Source organism: Lonchura striata, chromosome 2 (genome assembly GCF_046129695.1).
Source record: "Lonchura striata isolate bLonStr1 chromosome 2, bLonStr1.mat, whole genome shotgun sequence".
In the NCBI taxonomy this organism is placed as follows: Eukaryota; Metazoa; Chordata; class Aves; order Passeriformes; family Estrildidae; genus Lonchura; species Lonchura striata.
In genome coordinates, this window is record NC_134604.1 from 86,608,416 (window position 1) to 86,634,979 (window position 26,564).

General features: G+C 39.2%; 2 protein-coding genes across 6 annotated transcripts in view; one reads left to right on the forward strand and one right to left on the reverse strand.

Annotated features, from left to right (window-relative positions):
- The window catches only part of EIF5B (eukaryotic translation initiation factor 5B), a 35,772-nt gene extending 28,985 nt beyond the window's left edge, over window positions 1-6,787 (forward strand). The window contains exons 18-24 of the mRNA XM_021546723.2: window positions 328-459; window positions 1,768-1,899; window positions 2,009-2,085; window positions 2,197-2,361; window positions 3,353-3,491; window positions 4,023-4,184; window positions 5,040-6,787. Of these exons, the coding sequence (XP_021402398.2) occupies window positions 328-459; window positions 1,768-1,899; window positions 2,009-2,085; window positions 2,197-2,361; window positions 3,353-3,491; window positions 4,023-4,184; window positions 5,040-5,147 (915 nt within the window). The 3' untranslated portion in view covers window positions 5,148-6,787. The remainder of the gene's footprint in view (window positions 1-327; window positions 460-1,767; window positions 1,900-2,008; window positions 2,086-2,196; window positions 2,362-3,352; window positions 3,492-4,022; window positions 4,185-5,039) is intronic.
- Window positions 6,788-8,890: 2,103 nt separating this feature from the next.
- The window catches only part of REV1 (REV1 DNA directed polymerase), a 55,157-nt gene continuing 37,483 nt past the window's right edge, over window positions 8,891-26,564 (reverse strand). For all 5 annotated transcript variants that reach the window (XM_021546719.2, XM_021546720.3, XM_021546718.3 and 2 more), the window contains 11 exons: window positions 25,330-25,550; window positions 24,194-24,366; window positions 21,530-21,632; window positions 19,840-19,996; window positions 19,263-19,465; window positions 17,468-17,701; window positions 13,334-13,442; window positions 12,110-12,321; window positions 11,783-11,942; window positions 10,823-10,925; window positions 8,891-9,315 (listed from right to left, as the gene is read on the reverse strand). In XM_021546719.2, coding sequence (XP_021402394.1) covers window positions 9,204-9,315; window positions 10,823-10,925; window positions 11,783-11,942; window positions 12,110-12,321; window positions 13,334-13,442; window positions 17,468-17,701; window positions 19,263-19,465; window positions 19,840-19,996; window positions 21,530-21,632; window positions 24,194-24,366; window positions 25,330-25,550 — 1,787 coding nt within the window. In that variant the 3' untranslated portion in view covers window positions 8,891-9,203. The remainder of the gene's footprint in view (window positions 9,316-10,822; window positions 10,926-11,782; window positions 11,943-12,109; window positions 12,322-13,333; window positions 13,443-17,467; window positions 17,702-19,262; window positions 19,466-19,839; window positions 19,997-21,529; window positions 21,633-24,193; window positions 24,367-25,329; window positions 25,551-26,564) is intronic.

Sequence of the window (26,564 nt, forward strand, 5' to 3'; positions counted from 1 at the left end):
CTGTTGGCATCTTCCCATCACTTGCCTATGGGGCTGAATTTGTGGGGTTTTATTAGTGATTAGCTGCCTATTGTTGCTTGCCTTTTACTACTCTATGTTCCTTTCGGCCCCTTCTCTGCTTTTAGAAGATTTCCCTGTGTGCTGCCCACCTTGGCAGAGGTGCAGGGGGTATCTGAAGGGAGAGGAGCAGGAGGACTGAAACATGCAAGTGCAAAGTGAAGATGATCATGATCAAAGTAGGGAGCTGCTGCACTTCACTGCTCTCTGCTGTGTTCTTCAGCTGCTCTGCACAGAACCCTTTGCTAGTGTGTATATTCTCTTTTTCAGAACCAGTATGAAAAGCACAAAGAGGTTGTTGCTGCTCAAGGCGTGAAGATTCTTGGGAAAGATTTGGAAAAAACCTTGGCTGGTTTGCCATTGCTTGTAGCTCATAAAGAGGATGAAGTCCCAGTTCTCAAGGTGAGGTGGGTGATGTTGAACACACTGAGGGTAACTTGAGCTTTCTGGTAATGAAACTCAAATGTTGAGAGCTCAGTTTGCAAATAACTGGGTTTTTTGGTGTTTTAAAAACTGTTCCAGTAACATGTTTTAGCCTTGTGCCCATGTGACACTTTGGTGGTGTGATGTTTTTAGTATCTTGAGCATTAGTTTTTTTCCTGGTCTTTTGCTGGGGTGTCTCTGCTGCTAGAATAAGGTTTGAAAACAAGTATCATGGCATAGTTTGACTCTGTTAATTACTGATTTGGTATTTGTAGTAATTTATGGATGTATTCTAATCAAATTATATTAGGTACACATATATACTAGTGGAGTTCTGTAAACTCCTAATTGCAATACTAATTTAAGACTTTTGCAATAAATTTATTTTGTGACTTGCATGTTAAAAATGGTAGAGAAAAGGATGTAGCTATCCTAAACTCAAAACTGCTGTTTTGCCTTCTCCAAAGGCAGGAAGTTAGTTTGCTAATTTACTTTTAATTTACACGTTGCCAATTTACACATTGCTAATTTACTTTTAATCATAGTCTTCCTTTAGTTTTCTGTCTACTTACTTGTGCCTTCGAAGGGAGGTTGAACTTTTGGGATGTCCAGTCATAGACCTTGTTGCTGGGTCTGTATGAATATTTACTTCAAGTGTACTACTGGTAGTAGATACACAATGGCTAAAAAGTCAATGGCAAAACCCATTCATCTGCCAGAGGAAGAGACTTGAGTGTTTGAGGTTAGAAGGCATAGGCTCTGAAAAACGTGGCTTTTTCACTTCTCTAAAAGCAACACGTTGGCTTTGCTGCTCTTGCATCCTGTTTGGTACCCAGGCCTTAAGAGTATTCAGGACCCTTTCCAGCTCGTGGTTTTAGACGTCGGCTTTTGTCATTGATCCTCAGGCAGCTGAAGGCATTGCCACACAGTGTGGGCCATGTGTTTGCTCAGCCTTGCCAACAGATACTTGTAGTGCTGGGGAAAGAGATGTGTAGTCTGCAGAGAAATGTTACCAGCTCTGAAGGTGGGCATCTGCTCAGTTTCATATGATCATCTTCCTACAGAATCCTCAGGTCTAGTTCAGCTCGGGCTTTTCTAATGCCAGAAACAGTCAGTGTCTCACAGGCTGTTTATGATTTACACTGCAGTTGTGTCACTTGGGACCTATCACCATGGCTCTTGCATGTTTTCAGCAACTCATGAACAGGAAGATTTTGTACCCTGAGGCATAAATAGCAAGAGAACTAAAATTTGCTTTTTTCTCTCCTGTTTTTTTTTCCCCTAAAGGATGAACTAATACATGAACTGAAGCAAACACTGAATGCAATCAAATTAGAAGAGAAAGGTGTTTATGTCCAGGCTTCTACTCTAGGCTCTTTAGAGGCATTACTTGAATTTCTTAAAACATCAGAAGTGCCAGTAAGTACTACTGTGCTTTGTCTGATGCCATTGATTCTGTGTTTAGTCAGTAAATGTTTCCTTTTCACTCAGAGATTAGTAACTTGATTTTTGTGGTTTTCTTCAACAGTATTCAGGAATTAATATAGGTCCTGTCCATAAAAAAGATGTTATGAAGGCATCAGTTATGCTGGAGCATGACCCACAGTAAGTAGCTTTGCTTTACTGTGCTGATAAATGTGCAGTGGTGCTGCAGGCAGGCCTGGCCTGCTCTGGGTCTGTGGTGAGCCTGCTGAGCTGTTGGGCTGTTCCCTGCAGGTACGCCGTCATTCTGGCATTCGATGTGAGGATTGAACGTGACGCACAGGAGATGGCTGATAGCTTAGGAGTTCGGATATTTAGTGCTGAAATAATTTATCACTTATTTGATGCCTTCACAAAATACAGACAAGATTACAAAAAACAGAAACAAGAGGAATTCAAGTAAGTATGAGCAGTTGTGTTCTGGATGTTTTCCAAATGAATGTCTCTCTTACTTTAGTATAAATGAAGCTGCATTTAACGACTTGTTTCTTTATTACTTAGCATTTGGTTATGATGGAAAGGGAGGAGAGGAGGAAAATGGTAGGACAATAAATTGATAGTTTTCAAGAATTCAGTGCTCCAGTCTAATTGTTTAGATCTGGATTAGGCTTACTAGGGTGAGAGCTGTGAAAGTTGTGCAGCAGATGCAGGATTCAGCTAAAACTGTTGTATAATATGGAGTGTTTTATTACAGTTTGCTTTCTATACTTGGCTTCTCTTCCTGGATTGTGGCAGATGAGTTAGTCTTGCAGAGTTAAAAAAAAAACAAAACTAAAAGGATTTGGATTCTGTTGTTTCATATTCATGTGATCCCAGTGTAGAGGGCTTAATTCTGACTGCAGTAACATGAATATGTAATCATTCAAGGATTTATAGGGACCCAAAATTAATTTTTGGAATCATGTGTCATTGGGTGGCCTTCAGTAAAATAAGGACCGTCAAAATAAATGAAAATGTATTTTGTTTCATATTGATCCCAACTTGAGTTTGTTTAGCTCAGCTTTTAAATGTGTTTGTTCATTTGGCAAAAAAAAAACCACCTTGAAATTCTGGAGTTCAGGCAGTAGTATTTATATTCCTGCGTTCCTGTGAGGCTGTAATTACACTGTAAAATTACTACTACTCCTTTGGTCTTGGTCGAAGTTGAGTGCTCAAGCCTGTCAAATTAAAATCCATGCCAGGCATGAATGATTATTGCTCCTTGTAGTTCTTGAAGAACAGGTATGGACTAGAATTAGCAATATTGGAAATTAGTTTTTTTTTCCCTGCTTTTCTCCAAGTAACACTCCTAGAATAAATGTCCAAAAAGTGTGGGGGAAGGCAGAACTGTTAATGTTACATCCATCATTCCAGTGTATCTTTCAAAGTGCCTTTTCTTGTCATCTTCCAGGCATATAGCAGTGTTTCCATGCAAGTTGAAAATACTCCCTCAGTTCATTTTCAATTCTCGTGACCCAATAGTGATGGGTGTCGTGGTGGAGGCCGGCCAGGTGAAGCAGGGGACTCCCATGTGTGTACCTAGCAAAAATGTAAGTAAGGGCTCTTCCCACTGCATGTTTGATCCAGCTGGTAGTTCCTGGGATGATGCACCATAGAGTGCTTGCATGCATTTCCTCAGTGCAGAGATTGCGGGTAGGAGATGAGGGTCAGACTTGCAGATCGAGTCTTTCTTCTGGTGCTCAAATATCTCACTGCTTTCTGCCAGAAGAGTTGAGCCCTGGAGCGGGGCACAGGAGGTGTGGCTGGAGGGCACCTGCTGGTTCTGTGCTCTACTACTGAGTAATGGGCAAAATTGTCCTACCTGGTAGCTAAAAAAAGGGGACAACCGACTCTTGAGATTTTAAGGGCCAACCAGCTGATACACCAGATGAGCTGTTGGTGTCCCTGCCCTTTTTGGGACGGAGCACTTGCTGTGCTGTGTGTTTGGCTTGCCTGTGCTGAGGCAGCAGCTCTGCCAGTGCCGCACTTCCTGCAAGTCTGTACCTACAGAGAGGAGTTTAGAGAAGGGTGTGTGCACAGAGGTTTGGTGGATGTGTTACAGCTGCTTCATTGTATTACAGTTTGTTGAAATTGGAATAGTTACAAGTATTGAAATAAACCACAAACCAGTGGATGTTGCAAAGAAAGGCCAAGAAGTTTGTGTTAAAATAGAACCTATTCCTGGGGAATCACCTAAAATGTATGGACGACATTTTGAAGCAACAGATATCCTCGTCAGCAAGGTAAGAGCAGTCTGCATTTGCGGAGAGGGCTTAGGACAGAGTGGCAGCTTGCTTCAAGTGGAAATGTAGCATGAAGCATCAGAAATGGGAGGAGCCTTCTGTCACAGACTGACATGCACTTGGGAGGGTGTGTGTGTGCATCGTGCAGCCCAAGTCTCTGGAGCTGTGGTTTGAGGTCTATAGTGGTGCCTCTGCAGAGGCCTAAAGGAAAGGTGCTGTGGCTACAAAGACTTTGCAGCTCAGAGCACCTGAGAGGGCAAAATGCCACACTCACTATTTGCCAACTGTTTGTACAGGGAGCTCAGCAGTCCTCCAGGGCACCACAGCCTGTGCTTGGAATGGCACAACAAATAGTGATCCTCCAGTTGCTCTGACTGTGTGGCACTGGGCTTGAATGAGATGATCCTTTGCTCTGTCTTTCGCTGTTGGAAGTAAAGCCAGAGCTCTCCATCTTCCCAACTGCTTTAGCACCATGTCATAGGACACCTCCTGCCACACATGTGCCAGGGGTGTATGCCCACCAATGAAGGGCAAGTAGGGCCTGGGAGAGGGACAGGCTGGGATTGCTGGTCCTTAGGCCCTGGTGGAAGCAGGAGACCTCTCCAGTTCTTGCCTTGCAGCATAAGGTGTGGGATGGTCTGTCCAGCTGCAGCCCCTCTAGACAAGGGACATGGTGTGAGGAGAAATGAAGGAAAACAAATAAAGTGCGTAATTCAGCTAATCGGTAGCAAATGGGGGCTTAGAATGAGTGTACCTGGTGTGCAGACTGTCTTTTCTTCAGAATAACTGTTTCCAGTGTGCTGAAAGCTGTTGTTAATTCCTCTGTGTTTCTGACGGGTTTGTCTTGTGTTACAGATCAGCCGTCAGTCCATTGATGCTCTGAAGGACTGGTTCAGGGATGAGATGCAGAAGTCTGACTGGCAGCTTATAGTAGAACTGAAGAAAGTGTTTGAAATCATCTAGATAACTTCTACAGCAATGGGGAGGCAGGAATAAACGCACTCTTCCTGTTACTAAAAAAGTTACCAACAAAGTCCTATATTGAAGACAGTGTTGGATATATGTTTGGGAGGAAAATATGTGGATAAAATGTTTTCCATGAGAAACCAAGAAATTTACACTGGTTTGACAGTGGTCAATTTACATGTTCCCATGGTTCCAATGTGCCTGTTCACCTCTCCTATTACCCTTCCTAATACTGGCTGCTGTTTTAAAGTTTGCCCTTCCCTCTCTTACACCTTCCTTCCACCCTTTCTCCCTCCTTCTCTCCAAAATAAAATAAATTGAATTTTTATTACAGAACTAAAGCTCTTTCACTTTTATACTGATGAGAGCAGTACTGCAGTATCTGATTAACCAAGCTTCTGCAGACTTTGTGATTCTCAGAACATTTTTGATGTAAGAAATACTTCTTTATTTATGCATACCTCTTGACTTTCTTTTCCAACATTCTTCTGCTTTGTGCCTATAGAGTTTTTAAAAATAGAAAATTAGGCAATTGGGTATTTCTGTTTGCTTTGTGTGAAACAATGTTGTAAAGCATAGCTGCCCACCTTTTTCTGCTTGTACAGTTCATGGAAGTCAACCTGTAATCATTATAATGCAGAGCCACAAATAAAGGAGATGGACATAGCAGCCCATTTGTTTTACAGTTTGCTTCAGTAATCAAAATTTCTGTTCTTGGGCTGTGGTAAACGTGCAAAGGCCAGGCAGGGGTCCTCTTGCCTCTCTCTGCTCGGCAGAAGGGTGGAGGCTGTTCCAGCAAAGGCGTTTCCTTCTCAGAATCCACTTCCTGTGTGCTCAGGGCGGTGATGTCAGTGTTCCCGAGGCACAGGAGCGCAAGCCAGGTGTTTAGCACGGCACAACTCCCGGAGGAGCTCAGAGCTGCCATCTCTTCTCCAGCTGCTGCTCAGGGGTGCGAGCACCTGCCAACAGCTTCCAGCCCGGGAGCTGTGAACTTTGGCTGCTGCATCCCAGCTGTGGAGTCACCTGACAGCGTGGGTCTGAACTAGCTCCAGCGCGATGTTTGTGATGACCTGGAGTCACTGTAATCCCAGCATTTTCCTACCCCCCCTGCCTCCCTGCCTGGAATGACAGCTTGAGGTATTCTTGCTGAGGCTGTCTCTGGGTAACTTGCAGCTCATGTTGATGGGAGCAAAACACTCTTCAGAAGCACAAGCTGAAACAAAAGCAAGGATTGTTTATGCAGCTGAGATTTTTAGCATTTAAGATACTTACAAGAGTTTAACGTTCAACATGCAGTTTGATCATATTTCTTCTGTCACTTGGATTATTTTTTGTGTTGGAAAAATCTGAATGTTATGATTGAGATTATGTAGACTCCATTGCAAAGGAACATTTAGTAACTTGCCTCCTTTGCAAATGGAATTTAACTTTCTGGATTTTTTTTTTGGTTACACTTTAAACTTGCCATTGAAAAGGAACTTTTCACTATGGTTGGTGTGTGGTGCAACTTCCCATCAGTGGGTGAACACAATGATCAGAGGGAGGAGACTGCATTTAATTGTTAAAATTTTATTTTGCAAACTATGCAATCATGAAAACTACACTAATAAAATGTTCTTAAGAACATAGATGTCTAAGAGTGTGGTCAACATTTTCTTCTTTGTTCTCCCAAATCCCTAAGGGTGTTCTTTGCACAGATATAGTCTCTGGGAAACAGATACGCTCCTTTGGCAGGCTCCTGTTGTGGAACTGAAAATAGCCTGACAGTTAATTAATGCTGAGTTCTTTTAAAGACGCCAATTTTAAACTGTCTGAGCGCCGGTTCCAAAACCAGGGCTGTACCTGAAACTTGACTGGTAAAATACCTGCTTGAGTTTCAGCAATACCTGCCTTGATGTGAGCAGTTGATGTGCTGGTTTTTCTAAACCAAGGCGAAGAGTACAAAGCAGGGACTGAAGGGGGCCCAAAAGACTCGACCTGGAAACTAATGGAAACTTAAGAGATCTTGGTTCAGACAATGCCCATCTCTCTAGACATGATGGTATCGATGACTGGATGCAGGGAAATGAGCACCATCAGGTGATCATTCACATGGATCACAGCCTGCTCAAGGTCTGTGCTGTCTCAGCCCTCCTTGTGCTGTGGGAGAAGCTCCGCTCCCACTGGCACCACTGGGGCCTGCCTTTGAGGATTGCTCTGTGCCCAGCACAGGGCTCAGCACTGCAGCTGCCTCTCAGTGCAGAGCAAACGAGCTCCTGCCTTGACTCCTGGGGATCTTCCTCCTGCAGCCTGGCAGCTGCCTGTGCTGTGCTGAGCAAGCCCCAGGCCTTACTGCGGAGCTGGCCCCTCCCTCCCTGGGAGCAGAACCTGCTGGGACCCTGGAAGCAGGAGCCCCCACCCTCTCAGCCCACCCTGAGTCATCAGAAACGTTCTGAGGCTGCACCGCCCCATCGCCCAGGTCCTTTACCAAGGTGATGAATAGGACTGGACCTGGTACTGGCTCTGGGTGCCACTTGGACCTGGCCTCTAACAGGACTTTGTATCACTGACCACCACGCCCAGGGCCTGCCTGCCCAGTTTTCAGTAAACTTCTCTCTCTCCAGCCTGTACTTCATCAGCTTCTCCCTGAGGATGGTACAGGAGATTTAAGAAAAAGCTGTACTGATGTCATGGGAAGTGACATCTCCTTGCCCTTTCCTCAAACATCACCCAGCTGCAGAGGTTGGTACCTCTCCCAGTGTTTGGCAGGAGGAAGCCAAGGTCACACCCTAAAGCTAAAACCATGCTGCCACTGCTGTAAGCTGTGCTGCAGACAGGGATGTACCACACAGCTTTCTCTGCCCCAGCTGTACTGACAGCTGCAGCTGCTCTGAGTACAGCAGCTCCTGCCCTGTGCTAGGCAAGGTGCTTCCATTTAAATTACATTCCCGCTCTAAATTCTACACCCAGCATTATGTGGGATACTTCTCACCTCCCCCTATCATTTCTTCGGAAGAGGTTCTTCTTACCAATTTGTTTTTTGTCAAGTGTTCTTCATTCTCTCCAGATCCCTGAACAGCCTTGTTGAACGTCTTGGGCCAAGTACAACTGTGTGAGGCTGGTGCACACCTGTGAAAAGCAGACTTGCCCGGAAAACGAACTGCCGGGATGCAAGCTCAGCCCCCAGGCAGGGACACAGTGATGGGATGGTTTATTTTGTCTCAGCCACTCCCTACAACCTGTTTTGTTATGCTGCATGAAGGAAATGCATGCCACAGGCTGGGGAGAACGGTAGTGTTTTACACGTGTCTCTATCTTGAGTAAGGGGCAGTGTAGAGGATGGGTGCAGGCTTGACCAATGCTCCGTGTTGGCTACTCCCTCCTCCTTACGGTGCTGCTTTTTGGGGTGACTTGCCTTCCTCCAGAAGCATGTGAAATGTGACAGGACACCCAAGGTCAGACAGCACCCAGGCTTCAGCTGACATCCCGTGTGTGCTTCAGGAGTGGCTGGGCCACCCTGGCTTGCATCTCTGAAGGATGAAACTGAAAATGAACTAATATTCTTCCCTCAGCTTAAAATCTGTAATAATATTAGTGGAGAAGAAACAAAAAGTGGCCAGGTGCCTGTACAGCAGCCTTCTCCATGTGTTGAGGCAGTGCCACTGTGTAAAACTTTGTGAAATGAATCAAAGCTGCAGCTTTAGTAAAAGGGGTTCACTATATTCAAACTGAAGCATCACAAAATAGAATCAGTACAAAAATATACATACAGTTCTTTATTAAACAACTGTAAACACTTCACTGTAAAAATCCATAAAACTTTATAAACAAACATTTTGTAAATAGATTCTATACTACAATAAAAGAATTTTAACACAATTATTTACATGCAATACTGACAAATTTGGCACTTTCTGAAAAGAAATGTACAAAACACTTTTTTGTTTAAAAAGAAATTTGAAATTATAAAAACTCAGGGCATTACTATCATGCACTTTGCAAATACCTCACAAGCACTTATGGCACAGCTAGCAGAGAGCTCCAGGCTCTCATCAAGCTCTTTACTTTACAAGTTCAGATAACTTTTAATGTGCTTCCATAAGTTTGTTGTAAAACTACCTGAACATTGTCAAGAATGAAGTCAAATGCCATATTCCAAACCGATTCCACAGATGACTGCATTAACCTGAAGAGGAAAAGGAAGAAGAGGCTGAAAATTACCATTACAGAACCAGTCCTTTTTACAATAATTTTTGGTCTTCACACTGGAAAACAAGATCACAACAGTTCCCCACAAATGGAATTTTGTTTCAGTCCTGGTAAAGCCCTCCCTCTCTACTTAAACACACCAAGCCTTACTTAAGTGTGAGCAGTGTCACAGCAGCTTGTGAATGCTGGCATATGGCAGTGGTGTGAGCCTGTGAATTAAGTAGTGTGTGACCTTCCACCAACTGCCTACTGAAGACCAGAAATGGCAAGCTTCTGAATCCTGATCTTTACTTGCTCATCCCAAGACAATATTTCTCTATTTCCAACAAATACCAAGTGCAGTCAACACATTTAAATAATAGGGTTTGGGGCACTATATTATTTTTATGCTAATTTTTTATTTTTTATATTTATTGCTAAAAACAAAATCCACAGAGAACTGTGAGTTCTCCCTATGATGCGAGTTACTCTTATGATCAGCAGCTACAAGAAGTGTATGAAGGAACTGCCCAAGGAAAACAAAGCAGCTCTGCACTCAGTCTCCCTTCTAGATCCCTGTAGTGCAGGGGAGCAGAGGATTCCTACACTCAGAGCTCTGGAGGGAGAGTGTGAGCCCTTTGGAGAGACCCACTGCCATCAGTGGGTCTCTCCAACATGCAGGGATCAGGAATGGGACATTCTGACAATTCTGAATTTATAAAGAATTTACTATACAGATTTCATGAAAAAGTTCATTGCACAGTGTACTGTGCATTTTCCAGGGCCTAAAGATATCTCATAATACAAAAGCCCAGTGAACTTCCTACACTTCTGTAGTCTTTTTGGCGTTGACTCATTTTGTGAAACATATTTTGCAGATCTAAAACCTAGAAAACTGAGCCCCATGGTTAACCTTTAGTTAGTAATCAAGTCATAAATTAATTAAAACCTCAAACTCATGGGAAGAGTAATAGGAGCACAATTACAAAGTAACAGGAATGCATTTAAAGGCTGGAGGTGAGAAAGAATCTGGATACTGCAAGAGAATGAAATCTGGTCTAGAGATACCATGAAAAAAAGAACAAAAACAGGATGAAGAAAAGGGACAATGCTGATGAAAACTACAATCTTTGTCTCAAAATCGTTGCCCAGAGGGGCTGTGGATTCCCCATCCCTGGAAGTGTTCAAGGCCAGGCTGGATGGAGCTCTGAGCAACCTGGTCTAGTGGAAGAAGTCCCTGCCCATGACAGGGGAGTCGGGCCTGGGTGACCCATAGGCTCCCTTTCAATCCAAAGCATTCTGTGATTCTATGAATTACTACTAAATATTACTCTTAATTTTTCACAAATTACCTATTTTAATGCTCCAACTCCTTCCCTCAACCCCAGTTTTCAAGCTTTCATCAGTGGAATGTCTAATGGGTTAATGGGCTCACAATGCAGCATCTAGTGTATAGATTCTAACAGAAATAGTCTGGAGTTCACAAATACTAGCAATTAAGTTACCTTTTCATGTACTTAACAACCAGATCTAACTTTTCTAAGTCTTTTTCTTCTATTAGATCAGTACAGTATTTCACAACCTGTAGAATGTCTTCTTCCATAGGATCTGTAATTAAAAAAAAAATTAAAAATCAGGTATTTTCTCTACGTATACTTAGAATATAATCATGGAATAATGGGAATACAATAGAAAAAAATTCTGCAGTGTCAGCATATTAGGGGCCCACCTGACAATTTCTGTAGTCTCACACATCTTCCCAACATCAGAAGCTTTGCCCATAACAGGACTTCATGGTCCTGAAATGCCTGTCTTGTAGACATCTTTTTTTTCAGTAAGAACAACTGACAGCAAAGCTAACAGTAACCAAAGGGAAAGCAATGGCTGTTTTGAAACTCTTAGGAGAGTAACAATGTCTAGGGCAGGAAGGTCAAATTTCCCAAGGTTTTAAGGAGTTGCTATTTGTCTGACCTAATTCAAATCACAATTTAGCAAGAATATCACAGTTGCACAGTTTTTTTTATCTGGGGTTCTTCCCAGCATTTATTTTGACGATACCCCAAACCCTGCACTCCTTTGCCACTAAGAAGAGATCTTCACAAAAAAAAATGAATTCCCTTTCAAGAACTTTCATCTTAGTGGTTGCAATATGTTGGAAAAAGACAGTAAACCTCAGACACAAGTAAGATTGTGGCATAGGACAATGACCAGACACATGGCTTGAAGAGGGATCATGTTACTTTTCATGATGTTAAGCAAGACAGGGGAGCTGGCAAAGCCACAGAATAACAACTGGTAAAAAGAATCAAGTTCTTCCAAGACTGCTAAGGCAGTAAGACTTCAAGAGTACAAGTGAAAAATAAGCAGCAAAAGGAAAAGGGAAGGAGAAAGGAAGTACAAAAAGCCTACTCTAAGCAGCTTTCTTTGTGATGCACTGCAAGATCAGCCAGTGCGACATCCCGCACCTGAGATTGTCGTGATCCACTCTTTCAACAGCGTCTTCACATCGTTGAATTCCACAGCTCCAGCGAGGTTTGGGGCTTGTGGCCTGAACGAGCCTGGCTGCTGCTCCGTCTGCACAGCTGATGGGCCTGCAGAATCTGAAGTTGATGGAACTGCTTCTGCCTGTTCCAAACATGGAAGTGGACAATGCTCAGTCTGACAAATATGGGAGCACCATATACATACAGAGGAAAATGTCAGTGAAGAATCCAGTAAAGAAAAATAGCAACCTGAACTCAGTCTAAAGAAGCAGACACAGCTTTACCAAAAGCTGTGCATGTTAGAAGTACCTGAGCAGCTGTTCCTTCTTGTTTCAAGAAGCCATCTATTAGCTTCTGTGGGCTTCCAGATGTAGCTGGCATGTTTTTTGCAGGACTACCAATAAGTTTGTTTTTTAAAGGACTCTTAATCTTTTTCACAGGACTGACTGGATTTTTTTTCTGTATTTTTTTCTTATTTTTCACAGTTGTATGCTTCAGGTGTAGCAAAGGATTTTTTGACACTGAAAAACACAAGAATAGTCAGTGGTCGATACATTTAAAATTTAATACTTTTTCATTGAAAGGGGGACTCTGTATCTCCCACAAAAATCTAATAATCAATTGAGAAAACACAGCCTAGATAAAGCAACTTGAATACACACACCATTTCAAATTGAAAAGGACTTTCAGTGTACGCAGAGGACACTCAGCTGTTCATAGGCTTTTTTATGTGAGCATTTCAGTACTTGAATGCTCACATTAAGCAGCTGGTGAAATCTGAATCTACTGGACAAACTGCCTCACCTCATTCAGAGCACTGTGTTATCCCACCAGTGTTATCAGCAAAGCCAGCAGTGTAAAGCCTCCACAATGCTTTTATCAGTTTATAAAGGAAATCTCTCATTCCATCATTCTCACATATCTGCATTAGTCCACTGGCTATGAAATCAGGGTGTGATTATAATTACAATGCAGTGTTTAACTGGCAATCAAGCCAATAACATTTACAACTTATTTTTATGACAAAGCATGTTCACAGGGAATTATTTCTTTCTACTGATTATAGAAAGGAGACCTGGATGATCAGCTCAGAGTAAACCCAGCTGACTATCAGACAGTCAGTGAGATGCAGTATATCTTTCTCGAGCTGCTCCAAAAAGCTGCCACTGCTACAGGTTTCAGGGAACCCTGAAAAGAGTTTAACTACCGTGTCTTGTGATTTAAAGTGCACTACTTTAAATCACAAGAGACATGAAGTTTGGATTCCATTTGACAAGCATATGGATGTGGGCGAGTTTAGTGCCACAAATTGAATTAATTACCAATTTGTGTAAAGCTGGGCACCTGTTTGCAAACTGAAACCACAGCTGGTGGTAACTGACTGTTAAAAATAAATACAGAAATTCAGTTGAACACAGCATCTTCAGAGAAGCTTTGGTTATATTTTGCAGTTTGTTACTTAGGGTTGCATAGCTGTTTAGATAGCAAACAACTCCTATACCAGAAGACAACTGCACAACTACATATTCTCACCTAAAGTGTTAGCAGGCTGCTGCTCTGATTGCTTCTGCCTTTGATCATATGCATCTTTCAGCTCTGCTTGCAACTCAGCAGGTAGTGCAGAAAAAACCTCAGGGTCCACCTGAAGAATAACAGATTCATTTGATTATTTTAGCAGTGAGCAGCACCGTTTGCTTCCTTCTAGGTCATTCATATGAGAAAGGTATTTACATTTTATGCTAAGCAAAAATAAAGGAGATATAACTGAAATACTGTAAAACACACTGTACATTTTCTTTGTATATTTTAGTTTGTAAAACCAACAAAATGTACATTTAATATTACTCTATTTATTAAAATTACTATTATGAGCATATAATGCACTAACCATCTTTACCCACCTACTGATACCCAGTACAGCTGGTTAAGAGCAGGATTAAGCCTAACCCAGAGAGCACTCCCCCTTCAAATTCCAAAACACAAACCTTATGACTGACAGAATTTTGTTCCTCTTTTTCTTTTGATACTTCTAATTCCTGCAAGCTGCTATATAACTCAGAATATTCTTGGAAATGGTCTCAGTTCTTTAAGGACAGGAAAAGCCAAATCCAGCTATGTCATATTTTGAACTAGCACAAAAGGGTTTAATCTCCCACAGTTGACCACCACTTGCTTGACTGAGAAAAGCATAGTCCCTAGCAACTGTCCCAGGGACTTGGATTCTAATCAGGAAATAATTTGATGCCAATTGCCAGACACACTTATATGGACAAAATAAAATTTCTTGTATTATCAGTTATTTTTTCTCATTGCATGTCTGAAGTAGCACATCAGTGACAGACTCATCTTGTATTTGGAGTTTCCCATTACAACTAAACAGTGTTTTTAGCTCATAATCTTCAAAACCTAATTCAAAGCAAACCTATAGTTTAGTGGATAAATCTGCCAGTGGGAGAGTGCCCTTCATTTCACTGGTAAAATTCAGAGATGAGCAGAAACAACAAAAAATTGGTCAAAATGACAATTACTATTCTAAGAGTACAATGCAATTTCTATCATTATCTGAGATACTGTATATATTAATATCAATCTGAAAAGTTATTAAAATGTATCTCTTATTTTCAACAAAGATTTTTTTTTTTTTTAAACCAAAACATGTATACTATGACAGGGAGGTACAGTGTGCTAGTCACACACATGATATCTAAATAATACAGATCATAAATATGAATGTGCTCTTACGGGTTAGAATTCATCAATTTAGCATAAGTTTGTTCCTTTCTCAGAACTCCATGAGTCAACATAAATTTTTCACCACAGAATATGCACTAATTGAAGAAGGAAACAGGAACAGCTCTGGCCTCAATTACCATATAGATTGTGCAGAACAAAGCACTATAGTGGAATGCAGCCAATTACATCACAGGTGTAAGTTATCTTTTTAAATATAAATTTTACTTCATAAAACATTTTTAAAAAGGTAATGCTCTCTGGTAAAGATTCAAGAGTCAAGGATTTGGAATGCTCTACATTGATACTGTTTTTGTGTACACCACTTAATTTGTGCAGAAACAATGCAATACATGAACTGGAAGCATTTTTGTTATTCCCCTATCACTGCTCACTCAGAGTGTAACATGGAAAAATTCAATTAGAGGAGCCATAAGTTGAATTCACATGAATTCTCCAATATAACTGGAGTTTCAGGTAACTGATTGTACAATGTCCTAACAATGTCATATCTGAAAGCTTTCACATTATGGAGAACCTTGGTTTTATAGTCATGGATGACCTCAGCACACAGCTATCAGTATTTCTGATGTGCTTACATCAGTTTCCTTAGGAGGAATCTGAACCACTTGAAGACACTGAAAGGATTAAATGAAAACCTGCCACCATCAATTAACACCATTATTACAAATTTCATCCATTTCTACGCATCTGTAATCTTTACTTTTTGCATCATGCTTCTGCAGGATCCAGGCTACAGAGATATACAGCTATTCTAAATTTTAAGATTACTTCAGCAACTGCTGGAAAGGAATGCAACCTATCTAGACCCCTTTCACAGGAGAAATTTACCCAACAAAGGAAACTTTTCACATGTTTTCTAATAAATAAATCAGTATCAGCCAATTAGCTTTGCACCTGATCATAAAATCTCAGCTCAGACAAAAGGAATGAAGAGCTGCAAAACAAACTTTATTAAGCTATAAAAAGATGGCAGGGCATAATCTACCTCTGATGTAGATAAAGTTCTCATTTTGGAGTGCTTGGCAGTATTTCTATACCCAAAACCTATTACTACTCATTTCACTGCTTCACGGACCACAAAGTATATTTAAATGTTTGTATGCAGTCATAGCATATACACTACCACGAAGACTTCAAGAGAAAAAATGTGTCAAACTATTTAGAGTAAGATGATATTTTTGAATTAAATTAATGTCTGACTTTAACACAGAAAAAATTCCTCCTGTATTAATGAACTGGGTTTAGCATTTTTTTTTCTCACCACCAAGCCTACAGGAAGCTTTTCAACCATACTATTCTAGGTATGAAACTTGGACCTAACTCAGAAAATGAAAATTCTAAGTATTAGTCCTCTTTCTGCCAATAAAGAAAGCTGAAAGGCTTTCACAAAAAAATGTTGAGTATGAGCATAAGGCACTCTCAAATAGATAGTATAGATATCCTTGACAAATAAATAGAAAGTACTCAATTCTTCTTGAACTACATCTTCAAACAAAGAGGCTGCTCTACTAAGTTGCATTTTTGGATCAAGTAACCCGGTCACAAAATACATTAGTAGACAGAGACAGAAAAAACAGTGCAAAAAACCTAGGTCCTTTAAAGAAAACTTCAAAAAGTAATGCTGTTTTAAAAAATAACAATCAATTCTTGACTACCTAATTATTAGACAGATAAAGCATAAACAAACTAAAAGAATTTTTCTAGAAAGCCATATACAGTTACCATTTACTCTGAAAAACAGTACTGAGTGGCAAGCCAAGTGCAGAGGAGTGTACTTCAGAGCACAGCCTAATTTAACACACATCTTGCTTATGGACAGATGTAACTACAAAATTCAAAACAGCTGGGGCAGAGAGAACTCAGACATTATTTGCACACTAATCTATAGGGAAAACCAAACTTCGCAGTTCAGGAATAAAAACTGACACAACCGTTTCTGAACCAATAAACTTGAATCAAAGTGAGGAATTGTTAGTAAAAGAATAGACTACAATTTTTTTTTTTTTTAAATAACAATTATGCATTCCTTATTTAGTGGAATTTCTACATTATTTTCCCTGGATTTTTTGTCAGCTAAGCAACATCATGCATTAGAAACAGCGACAGATCTCTATAAATGTGATTAAGTGGAATTACTTCATTTAAGAATAGCAAAGGTGCAATGAAACAGAAAAATAAAAACACTGCTCCATTTTAAATGATGTAGTGCAAGACAGTGTATCTCTGGGTAACCCAATCTTTGATTTTTAATTTTTTTTCTTTTAATTTTTACACTACATTTCTCAGCAACTTTTTTGGCTGAAGAGCAGACTAACAATTAGAAGCATTCTTACTGCTCCCTGTTGCCCTTTCACGTCCCTATTTTGACAAACATCTTTGTTCTTTTCTCATCCTGGACATGCTGTATATTTAATAGCTATGGAGATATGCACAAGCTTTAGCCATAGCTACCCTTCTCTCAGGAATGGGATACAAACAAACACATGTACAGAGAAGCTAGCAGAGGTTGGCTTTACCCCATCAGAACACACACTTAACCAGAGTCTCTTGTGACTTAGCTAGGCTGATTTTAGGACTGCTTCAGACTTACAGTTTAGTGTAACTCAGCTGCAATAGAGAAAAAAAGAGATTTACAGCCTGGATTGCAAAGCAGACCATATATGAGGGGGTTTTACATTAAACAAGAGCAAAAACATAGGCAAACTGATTACTATAATCTTCAATAAATATTACCAAACTATGTTTCTGACAGATAGTGTAACATTTAAAAACAGACTTTTAAAAGACATTAAAGGACCGTGAATGATTGATTGTGGGAAGTCATAGGTTCCAGTTAATGCTGTCTCAAGAAAGAGCTTCTAACTTCCTATAGATGAAAAGTAATTGTTTATTGATACCATGCAAACATCCTACCTGTGAGAAAGCTGGCAAGGCTATTACATTGATTCCCATATTGGTATTTGGTTCTTGGAGCTCTGGTATTTGTAAAAGCACTGTTCCAACTGGTTGTGACAGAAGTGCAGGGTTACATCCATTTATTGGCTCTTTTTTGCTCTCCCCGTAACTCTCTCCTTGCTGAATGGTGCAGAGTTGCTCTACTTGTTCTCGGAGATCAGGTGGCAGAGCTTCTAGCACAGACTTATCTAGCTACAAGTACATAAAAGCTTTTAGATTTTTCGAAGGAATAGGTAAGAGCTATTTTAGTCAGAACATTAATTATACAGTTCCTGAATTTTACAAAATCTGCTACATATTACCCTGTGTAAGCAAACATCCTTAGGAACCTGAGAGTTACACTCTGCAGCAGTAAAATATCATTTAAGATTAAGCAGCTCAGTAAATATGAAGGCTCAGTTTTATCTTTTTATGATGACCAGTCTTTTTACCAAAAAACATAGACGGGTTTTCCTCTACAGCTACCTAATGATAAAGTAACCTGAATTCCGAGTTCAAATTATGCAGGCAACAGGTTGATATGAATGCTAAATTGGTGTCCAGCATAAAGCTGTAAAGCAATTAGTTTTTTTATACAGTTCTAGGTGCAACATTGTGAACTAAAACCCTACTTTCTATATTCAGATGATGAATTAATGCAGGTTTGTTTTAGAAATCCTTTGTGTTCTATTGTAACATAGCTATGAAGTCTTACTCAGCAGAACTTAGAGGCAAACATTGGCATTTCTCTACATAGTTTTATTTAAATTTTACTTGTGAGAAAAATTATGCTTGTCAGTTGTATTCATTCAGTCACTAGTGGAGCTGTCATTGTATACACAGCAGCTTCTGGACACTGAGGGGTTATCTCAGTTGTTTCAAGTGAATAATTGATAGTAAGTAAAAGCTTATTTCATCATCCAACTCTGGCAAATCTGTCAGTATACGAACATATGTAATGTCAGTAAAGTAAAATAGTAATAGTATACAAACAGCAGTGTAGCACTAAGTCTCACCACTCCTTCCCAGCCCGGAATTTTTTATTACATTCCATATTATATTGTGCCATAAGGCCAGCAAAGTAGGAACTCTGCTGAACAGCTACTGTGTTTTCGCTTGTTTATACATATTCCTGCTACGGCAGCATCTGAGTGTACAGAGCTTTGCACTGTTCAGTCAAGTTACTTTTAGATCCTGAGCTGGCTTGGATATTGCATTATAGGAAAACGTTTCCTGCCAAAAGCATAATTTGCTTCTTAAAATGGATAAATACTTGAGAAAGCTGTTTAAAAAACATCAGAAATGCTTTTACAGATTTAAATGACAGACATTTAAATGACATTTTTACAGAAGAGCAAGTAAATCTGCTTATACCTAAAATACCTGCAGAAGTCTGTGCAGCTGTTTCATAGCAGACACTTCTAACAGAGTCTACTTGAACAGCATGTGGAGAGGGAATAATTAAGGCTGTCCCTTTGTTAAAACACAGCTAAAAAAAACTCCAAATTGCACAGAAATATTTTACTTAAATAAAGATTGTCCTCCTCCCATCTAAATAGTGGTATCCTGTACAAATGTTAAGTGTGCATCCTAACTTCAACATTATTTATTTTATTAAGGCAAAATATTTTTCATCAATAAGTTACTTACAGTGCACTATATTTTACTAGAACTCTTCTTATTTAAGAAGAGCTCCTTTTGGGTCTGTCCAAATAAAACAGACAATCCCAAGTTATTACAATATACTGCAGCTGTTTAATACTCTCAGGTTTACCTGTGAAGCAGATGGAACCTCAATACTCAAATTGAGCCTGGATTTTACACTGATAGGAGAATGCACACCATTCCACTTGACAGCAGACTCAGTGTTGTTGGCATTAGAATTGAGACCAGGTGTGACACTGGTACCACGAGATGGAAGGAAGGTGCACGTCCTTGAATTAGAAGATATTTCAAGGTCCATAGCAGCCAAAAATACTATACATATGGAAAGAAAATACAGAGTGATCATCTAATAGTTTAAAATACTCTGAAGATTCAAGACACAGGAAAAGGTATTTTCTAGCCTTATTTGAAGAGTTTACACAACAAATAGCACCATCATAACACCTTTTATTTCAAATTATACTCTGTTACTATTAACTAAAACAACTAAACCACAAAAAACCCAATTGGACTAATCCTGTACAAAGTTTTATTAATAGCATTTTCATTTGCAACAGTAAACCCCACTCAGAAATTTTATGTTGCGTATTTTACACTGATATAATACTGAGTAAGTATTACAAAAGGTGATCTATGTTAGGGTCCTTCAGAACTGATCACACATGCTAAGTACAAAGCTTACTGACCTTCCTTAGGTTCTTCTTCTGAGTGTTTTTTTGCTTTCTGAACATGAAAAAGATCAACAACTGAATGTGATCCACCAGGTAAATGTCCAGATTGTACTGTTGAGAGAGCTGAAGTTGTTTTACTGATGGGAACTAGCTGCTGTACCTGTATTCCGACCTAAATCCAAAACATAAATGCATTCATTTAATGAAGTCTGAAATACATAAAATTAATTTAAAATTATGTAATTATATCATAATAACATTGCCTTCTTTGGAATTGCCTGCCTGTTGTGGCTGCAGGTAGGACAAATAAAAATATATTGAAATACACATAAACAGCCACTAAAAACATCCCAAACAAATCCCAGGATTACCCACCATAATCCAACAACTAAGAAATTACAAAGGTACTACCATCTTAACTTCCCTGATATAAAAAAGTGCTGTCAACAGGATTATTAAGCAATATGTTTTTTATGAAATTTCTTAGACACTAACAAATACAGAAATACTGACAAAATGTGGTTAGTATTAAATCTGGCTACCCAGCAATGCTTCTCCCCAGAGACAATCTATACTAAATCCACCACTTCAGTCTACAAATGAGAAAAATACTATTGTTTCACTTGTAAACACTGTTTCTGCAAAGTCTCACTGGATGAAAGTATTTTGGTAGAAATAGTTTTTTTTAGATGAGGTGTTCCTCATTTTTCCTGACATCCTAGTTTTTCATTTAACTTTTAAATACCCAATCAGCAGGGGTTCAAAACGTGTTTAATTAAGAATGCAGTGGTGCACTGTTATGAGTTTATTGCCAATCCTCCATAATTTAAAGAAACGAAACCTGACACTTAGAAAAAGTTATATATGGGACTCAGAAAGCATCAAGGAGCTACTGCATATATTTCTGCCAGGATTTCTTCTATAATTACATAGTAAGGACTTTGTTTATTAACACCTTCTTAGTTGCAATTATGGGATAAGATATTTAAAGTAAATATTTCCTCAACTCCAAGCCAGGGAGCTAACTTTGCAAGGCAACATTGTGAACCAAAATCCTACTTCTATATCTAGATGATGAATTAATGCAGGTTTGTTTTAGAAATCCTCTGTGTTCTACTGTAACTTTAACAAACCGATGTCAAAATAGCACCATCATGGGGTCACACTGCTATGACAAAACAACTGGGATGAGCAGGAGTTCTCAGATAAGCCATGAATCAAATGAGCCAGAAAACCACCTTCAAACAAAGGCCAAAACATGGGCTGGTAACTTTTCTTGCTCTAAAACTTGCAGTCTACAACAAAAGCTCCATTTTTGATTGGCATTACAAATTGTTAAATATTAGTTTACATTAGTTACACAATTAATGTATGGCAAAGGTTTACAGAAAATTCTAAGACAAAATTTACACATGCTGATAGAACTGTAGAAGATACAGTCTTCATCATCTCAGGATGTTTTAAGTTGTGCCTTAATTTATACCACAAAAAAAAAATTATTTTTTTTACATTTATTGCTTTGTAACCACATTTTTCAAAGGTTACAAAACACGATATAACTGCATACACTAATTTACATAAGCTTTGTATTATCTACACTTTTGCTTAAGTTTGGTTATCATCTACCATAAGGAATAGAAAATCCACAAAAGACAACGAAATAGGATGATAAAGAGAATGAATTTCAGTTTTCCCATGAACTCACCCCTCGCATATCAGATATATTCAGTTTCATTGTGTGAAACATGTTCAGAGTTTCCTTCCCAATTACTTTTGCACTGTCTGTTGCATGGTCTAGAGTCACAGTCCTAAAAAGAATAAACAAGTACGGTTAAAAAGGAAACTGTCACAGATCCTGAAGACAAAAATTCTGTATTTGTTCTAGAGAGGACCTGAAAGACAGATCATAATTTCTCGGCATATAGAAACTGAACACTTTTTATTTGTCCTGTTGTTTCTTTTTAAAGGTAGTGAAAACTAAGCATGATCTACAGAAAAGTAAGAAAAGCAGAATATTTACTAACTGAACATTCTTGGTGTGCAGTCCACACATTAAAAGGTCAAATTTAGTATATATAAATATATATATATATATACATGCAATCTACTGAAGCCAGACAAAAAGTTCCACAAGAAGTTTACACTTTGCACAAAAACACACTCCTGCATTTTTGTCTTTCATTCAAGCTTGGTTCACAGAAAGTTTGGTCAGTATTATTTCAGTTGTCAATTGTCTACAGCAAGAGTTTCAAAAGGAACTCGGAGGGGAAGCAGATGTAGGCATGTGCATGTGGATTACAAGCAAGAAGGAATTCAAATTAATGGCAAGTAGCTTTAAACAACATTCCAAATTATCTTAAGCTGTGGGCAATTTTTTGCAACAAGTCTCACAAAACAATCTGGCTGTGAGTTTTACAGATTACCACCTGAGAGTATGGCAGGGCAACAGAAGTGCTTGGATAGCTCTGGATTCTCTAATTGTCTAACCTTTGACAAAATTTCAAGTGGCTCATCAAATGCACATGAGTGATGTAAAGTTTCTCACTGAATAACTGATGCAGTTTTAGCTCTGATTGGGTGGGCTCTATCAACAAAATTAAGTTTGGTGTTTTGACAGGGTGCCATCCTGACAAGTTACTAAACACTTTGATGGTGTTACTCTGCTTCTGAATATGTCAGAAACCACCATGAACATCCAAGTGCTCTTTGGAAAGGTCTAGTTCTGCCAATATGAAAACAACCCTCAGACTGTGAACCACATGAAGATCTCCTTAAGCTTTACATGTTAGTATTTTTAAGAATCAGGATCAGTATCACTAAAGGTACACAACATTTCAGAAAGATATTTCAAAAAGGTTTGTGCTGAACTATCATAACTGGGTTTCAGAGATGCAGTAAAAATACCATTTAATCTCAAAAACTGAGTTTGATTTTAAGCATGTTGGCAAGTCTGAATCCTTTGTAGTACTACGGTTATCATCCTAGGGGATCTTGACCTGTAGGATGAGAAAGCGTAGCAAGCCATTCACCTGTGAGGCAAAGGGGCAAGAAATGGGTCATGAGCTATAGCTAGAGAAAATCTTAAACTGAAGAGAGAAACTGGTCACTTGAGGGAACACCACACTGAGGTTCTAATCCATTTGTTTGGATTCAACTTCTGGATTTTACCCTTCCACAGCTAAAAAGCTTTTTACTGGGCTGAATACAAATGCTCTAACAAAGACAGAACTAGAACACCTACAGCATAACCTGGATTGACTGGGGTTGACAAGGTCACTGGAAGCCAGAAGCACAGAGACAACACCAAACAAAATCCTGGCATCTGAACTGCTTTAGTGATGTGTGAACAATTTTTCACTCCTGGGTGCCCCCCTGACCTTACTGAAGACTTTATGAATTAGGGAAATTTCAGGGCATGTGTACACACAAGCATGCCTGACCACAGAAAAGGGGTCCAAAGCACTCATCTGTTCAGGAAAAAGCACTCTGACAATAGTTAAAATAAAGGTGGAATAAAGCTCTACCTCAATACTAAGATGTGTTCTTAGGCTGCTAAGAATAAATCTTCAGCTCAAAGCATTCAGGATAGCCAGAAGACAAAAGGGATTTTCTTCTTGGTATATATACCAATTCTAAAAAGTGATGAGCTTCTCATAGTGAAACATGAATTTTGTTGTTTCAGCTTTTATTAGAGCTGAATTCTATGTATCACAAGCATGATGGGCTCTATGCATCCAAGTCTTACTACCTAACTCTAACCCACTGAAACAATTCCTGGGCATGTGGATGGTGCTATGCAGGGCCAGCACCTGGACTTGATAATCCCTGTGAGTTCCTTCCAACTCAGCATATTCTGTGATCTGTGAACTCCACCACCTCTTCTGTCAGAAGCAACACCCACCAAACGACCTCCAGTTCAGGAGGGATTAGTCTGTTACAACCACCTGAGACAGAAGGAAAAGTAGAAAGACCTATTGTCTGTCAAAAGCCAGGATCATCCTGTACTGAAGAACAACTGCTTTGATAAACAAGTGTATGCCTGAAGAATATATGTGTATGCAGGTTCCACGACAATCTTGTACGAAACAGCATATGATACTCTAGGCCTAGATTATATCCCTGTGTTTTTAGTATGCAAGTACATAAATAATAATCAGATTAAAAAAATATTTAGTAAACATCATCCAGTTTCTCAATAAGGAACAAAGAGTAGAAGTAACAAAGTAATAGGAGTTTTGATAATAATACTCTACTTATTTTGGTGCAAGTTTTATACACAGACAAAGAAATACCAAGCACTTTGAAATTTCTGTCCTGTCTTCCTATAAATTTTAGATCCTGCAGAAGTGTGTTCATGCCTAGTACTTACCTGGCAATATTATCACAGATTCCATGACCTCCATATTTTGCAGGCTCTACTGGTGCTCCAGCCTTTCTGACCATAATTTTAAGGGTCAATCGCTTACCCTTCATACCAGCGGCTTCAAGTCTACGCTGGATTTCTTCTGAGAGGCTCAGAAGGAAAGCTTCTGCTTCCTTCGGCTGAAGGGGAAAACCAACATGTTTAGATAATTGCTAGTTTTCAAATACTGAAAGTAAATCATTAAGGGTTAATACAATCCAGGTTGTGTAAACTGAAAAGAGCAAGCTGACTCATAAGCAATTGTCTCATTTAACTTCAAGTGGTTTGCTTTCACTGTAGTTCACTTAATTTAGGCAAGATGGCAGATTCCTGTCCTAATGCTGAAAGACGTCTTTAAAAAATGTATTTAGAAACTCCAGCACGGAATTCCAAGTCTAAGCAGAAATCTAGAAGATGAAGAGCATAGGACTTAAAATCTTTTTCACCATGAGGAAAGTCAAGCAGTGGAACATGTTGCTCAAGGAAGTTTGCAGTCTTTGTTCCTGGAGATTACCAGTGCCAGACTACATAAAGTGCTGAGCAACTGGTCTGATTTATTAACTTCCCCTGCTTTGAGTAAAGGTCTGGACTACACAACACCATAAGGTCTCTTCAAACTCCCTTTTTCCCCTATCATTTCTATAAATACTCAAGATCTCAAAAAACTGCTGAGTTACTTTTTAAATACAATTTTGATAATAATGCTCCCCCCAAACAAAAAATATTTGTAAAAAAATCTAATAAAAATGCTGCATGGGAGCAGCTGGTGATAGGCCAGGCACTAGCATCTTCTAATAATCAGCATTTAAATGAAAGAGAATGCTAGGTGCTGACAAACCTACTGCACTTCTCTTTTTCTGTACCAGACTTGTGTAACAAATACAGAATAGCCAGCTAATTTTGTGCAAGCTCCTTTTCAGCACAATACTTTTGCAGTCTCTTCTCTCTTGTTTGGTCTCCTATTTCTTCATTTTCCCCATTTCTATTTCATCGCTAAGATGGTGCACTAACAGATCAAAGTGTAAGTGAAAATAATCAGGATATGAGAAGATTTTTCTACAGGTGAAAGAAGTCACTGCAAAAAAGAAGCAAGTTTAATTTACCTGTGTAAACCTTATGCCATAGTTGATTTCTGCTGAAACAGATTTTCTTTCTTTTTCTGTACGAACAGGTCGGTCATCCAAACCACGACAAAATCTATAGAGCATTTGTCCTGTTTTTGGACCAAATTCTTTTTGTAGTTTTGACATTGAAGCACACTGCAGATCTCCACAGGTTTTAATTCCCAAAGAAGCCAGCTTAGATTCCATTGTCCTGCCAACTCCTAACAACAAAGCAATTAGTTCTGTTAACCTTATACAATTCAAAGCCAGTTAGGTTCTGATTACATAAAATTTTTATTTTTAAACCTATATTAAGTCATATCAAATTAACAAATAAATATATATAAAATAAATTCTGCTCCATAAAACGGTTTGAATGAAAACTTTTGCTGTCATCACCAGTGTATCTTTAATCTGTTTCACATATTTAGTTTAAGATGTCACACTACAGAATGTTTGTTTATTTTTGGGTAAAATATGAATGAATCCCGCTTGGAAATTGTCTGCCTGTTACGATTATATCATTCTGAATCCCCCCAACAACTCAGTCCAAACTCAGTCCAAAATGAGTGTCCAACAAGTAATATGTTTTCCCCTCATGTACAAGTGATCTAATCTAAATGAAAACCACCAAATATTTTGACCATTGTTGCACTGCTTCCTAGGCAGAAAAATAATATTTCAGGTAGAAGTGATAGCATACCTGTATCACTTGTGCTTTGAATTACCAAGCACTGGAAATTGTAGGTATCCATGGCAACGGCACATATGGAAGTGTGATAAACTGAAGTATATTTCTGGGTTTTGGAGAGATGGCCTGTTACTTCCAGAAAATATTAATCCTATGACCTCACACTACCAAAGTCAGCAAAAATTGGAAATCTTAGGTAATCAGATTCTATTATTGATAATCTGTTTCTCTGTTGAGAGGGTATTATTAACACAAATACTAAAATGCTTTTGCTATGAACATGCAAGTGAATTCTGAAAACTTTAAAATGTTAAAGTCAAAGCACAGTACTATATAAGTAATAGTCTGGAGGAAAAATATCTCCTGTAAGTAATGCCAAAGATAAATTACAGCACAACAGTGCTGTAAATAGTGTTTGGCCACTAAGGGTTACGTAACAAGAATTTCTGGCAAACCTGCACCTGTCTATGGATGCTATTTCTGCCAGTCTTCTATTTCAGTGTCTACGGCTGCCTGTATTTTACTGTCCCTCCCTCTTGTTTTA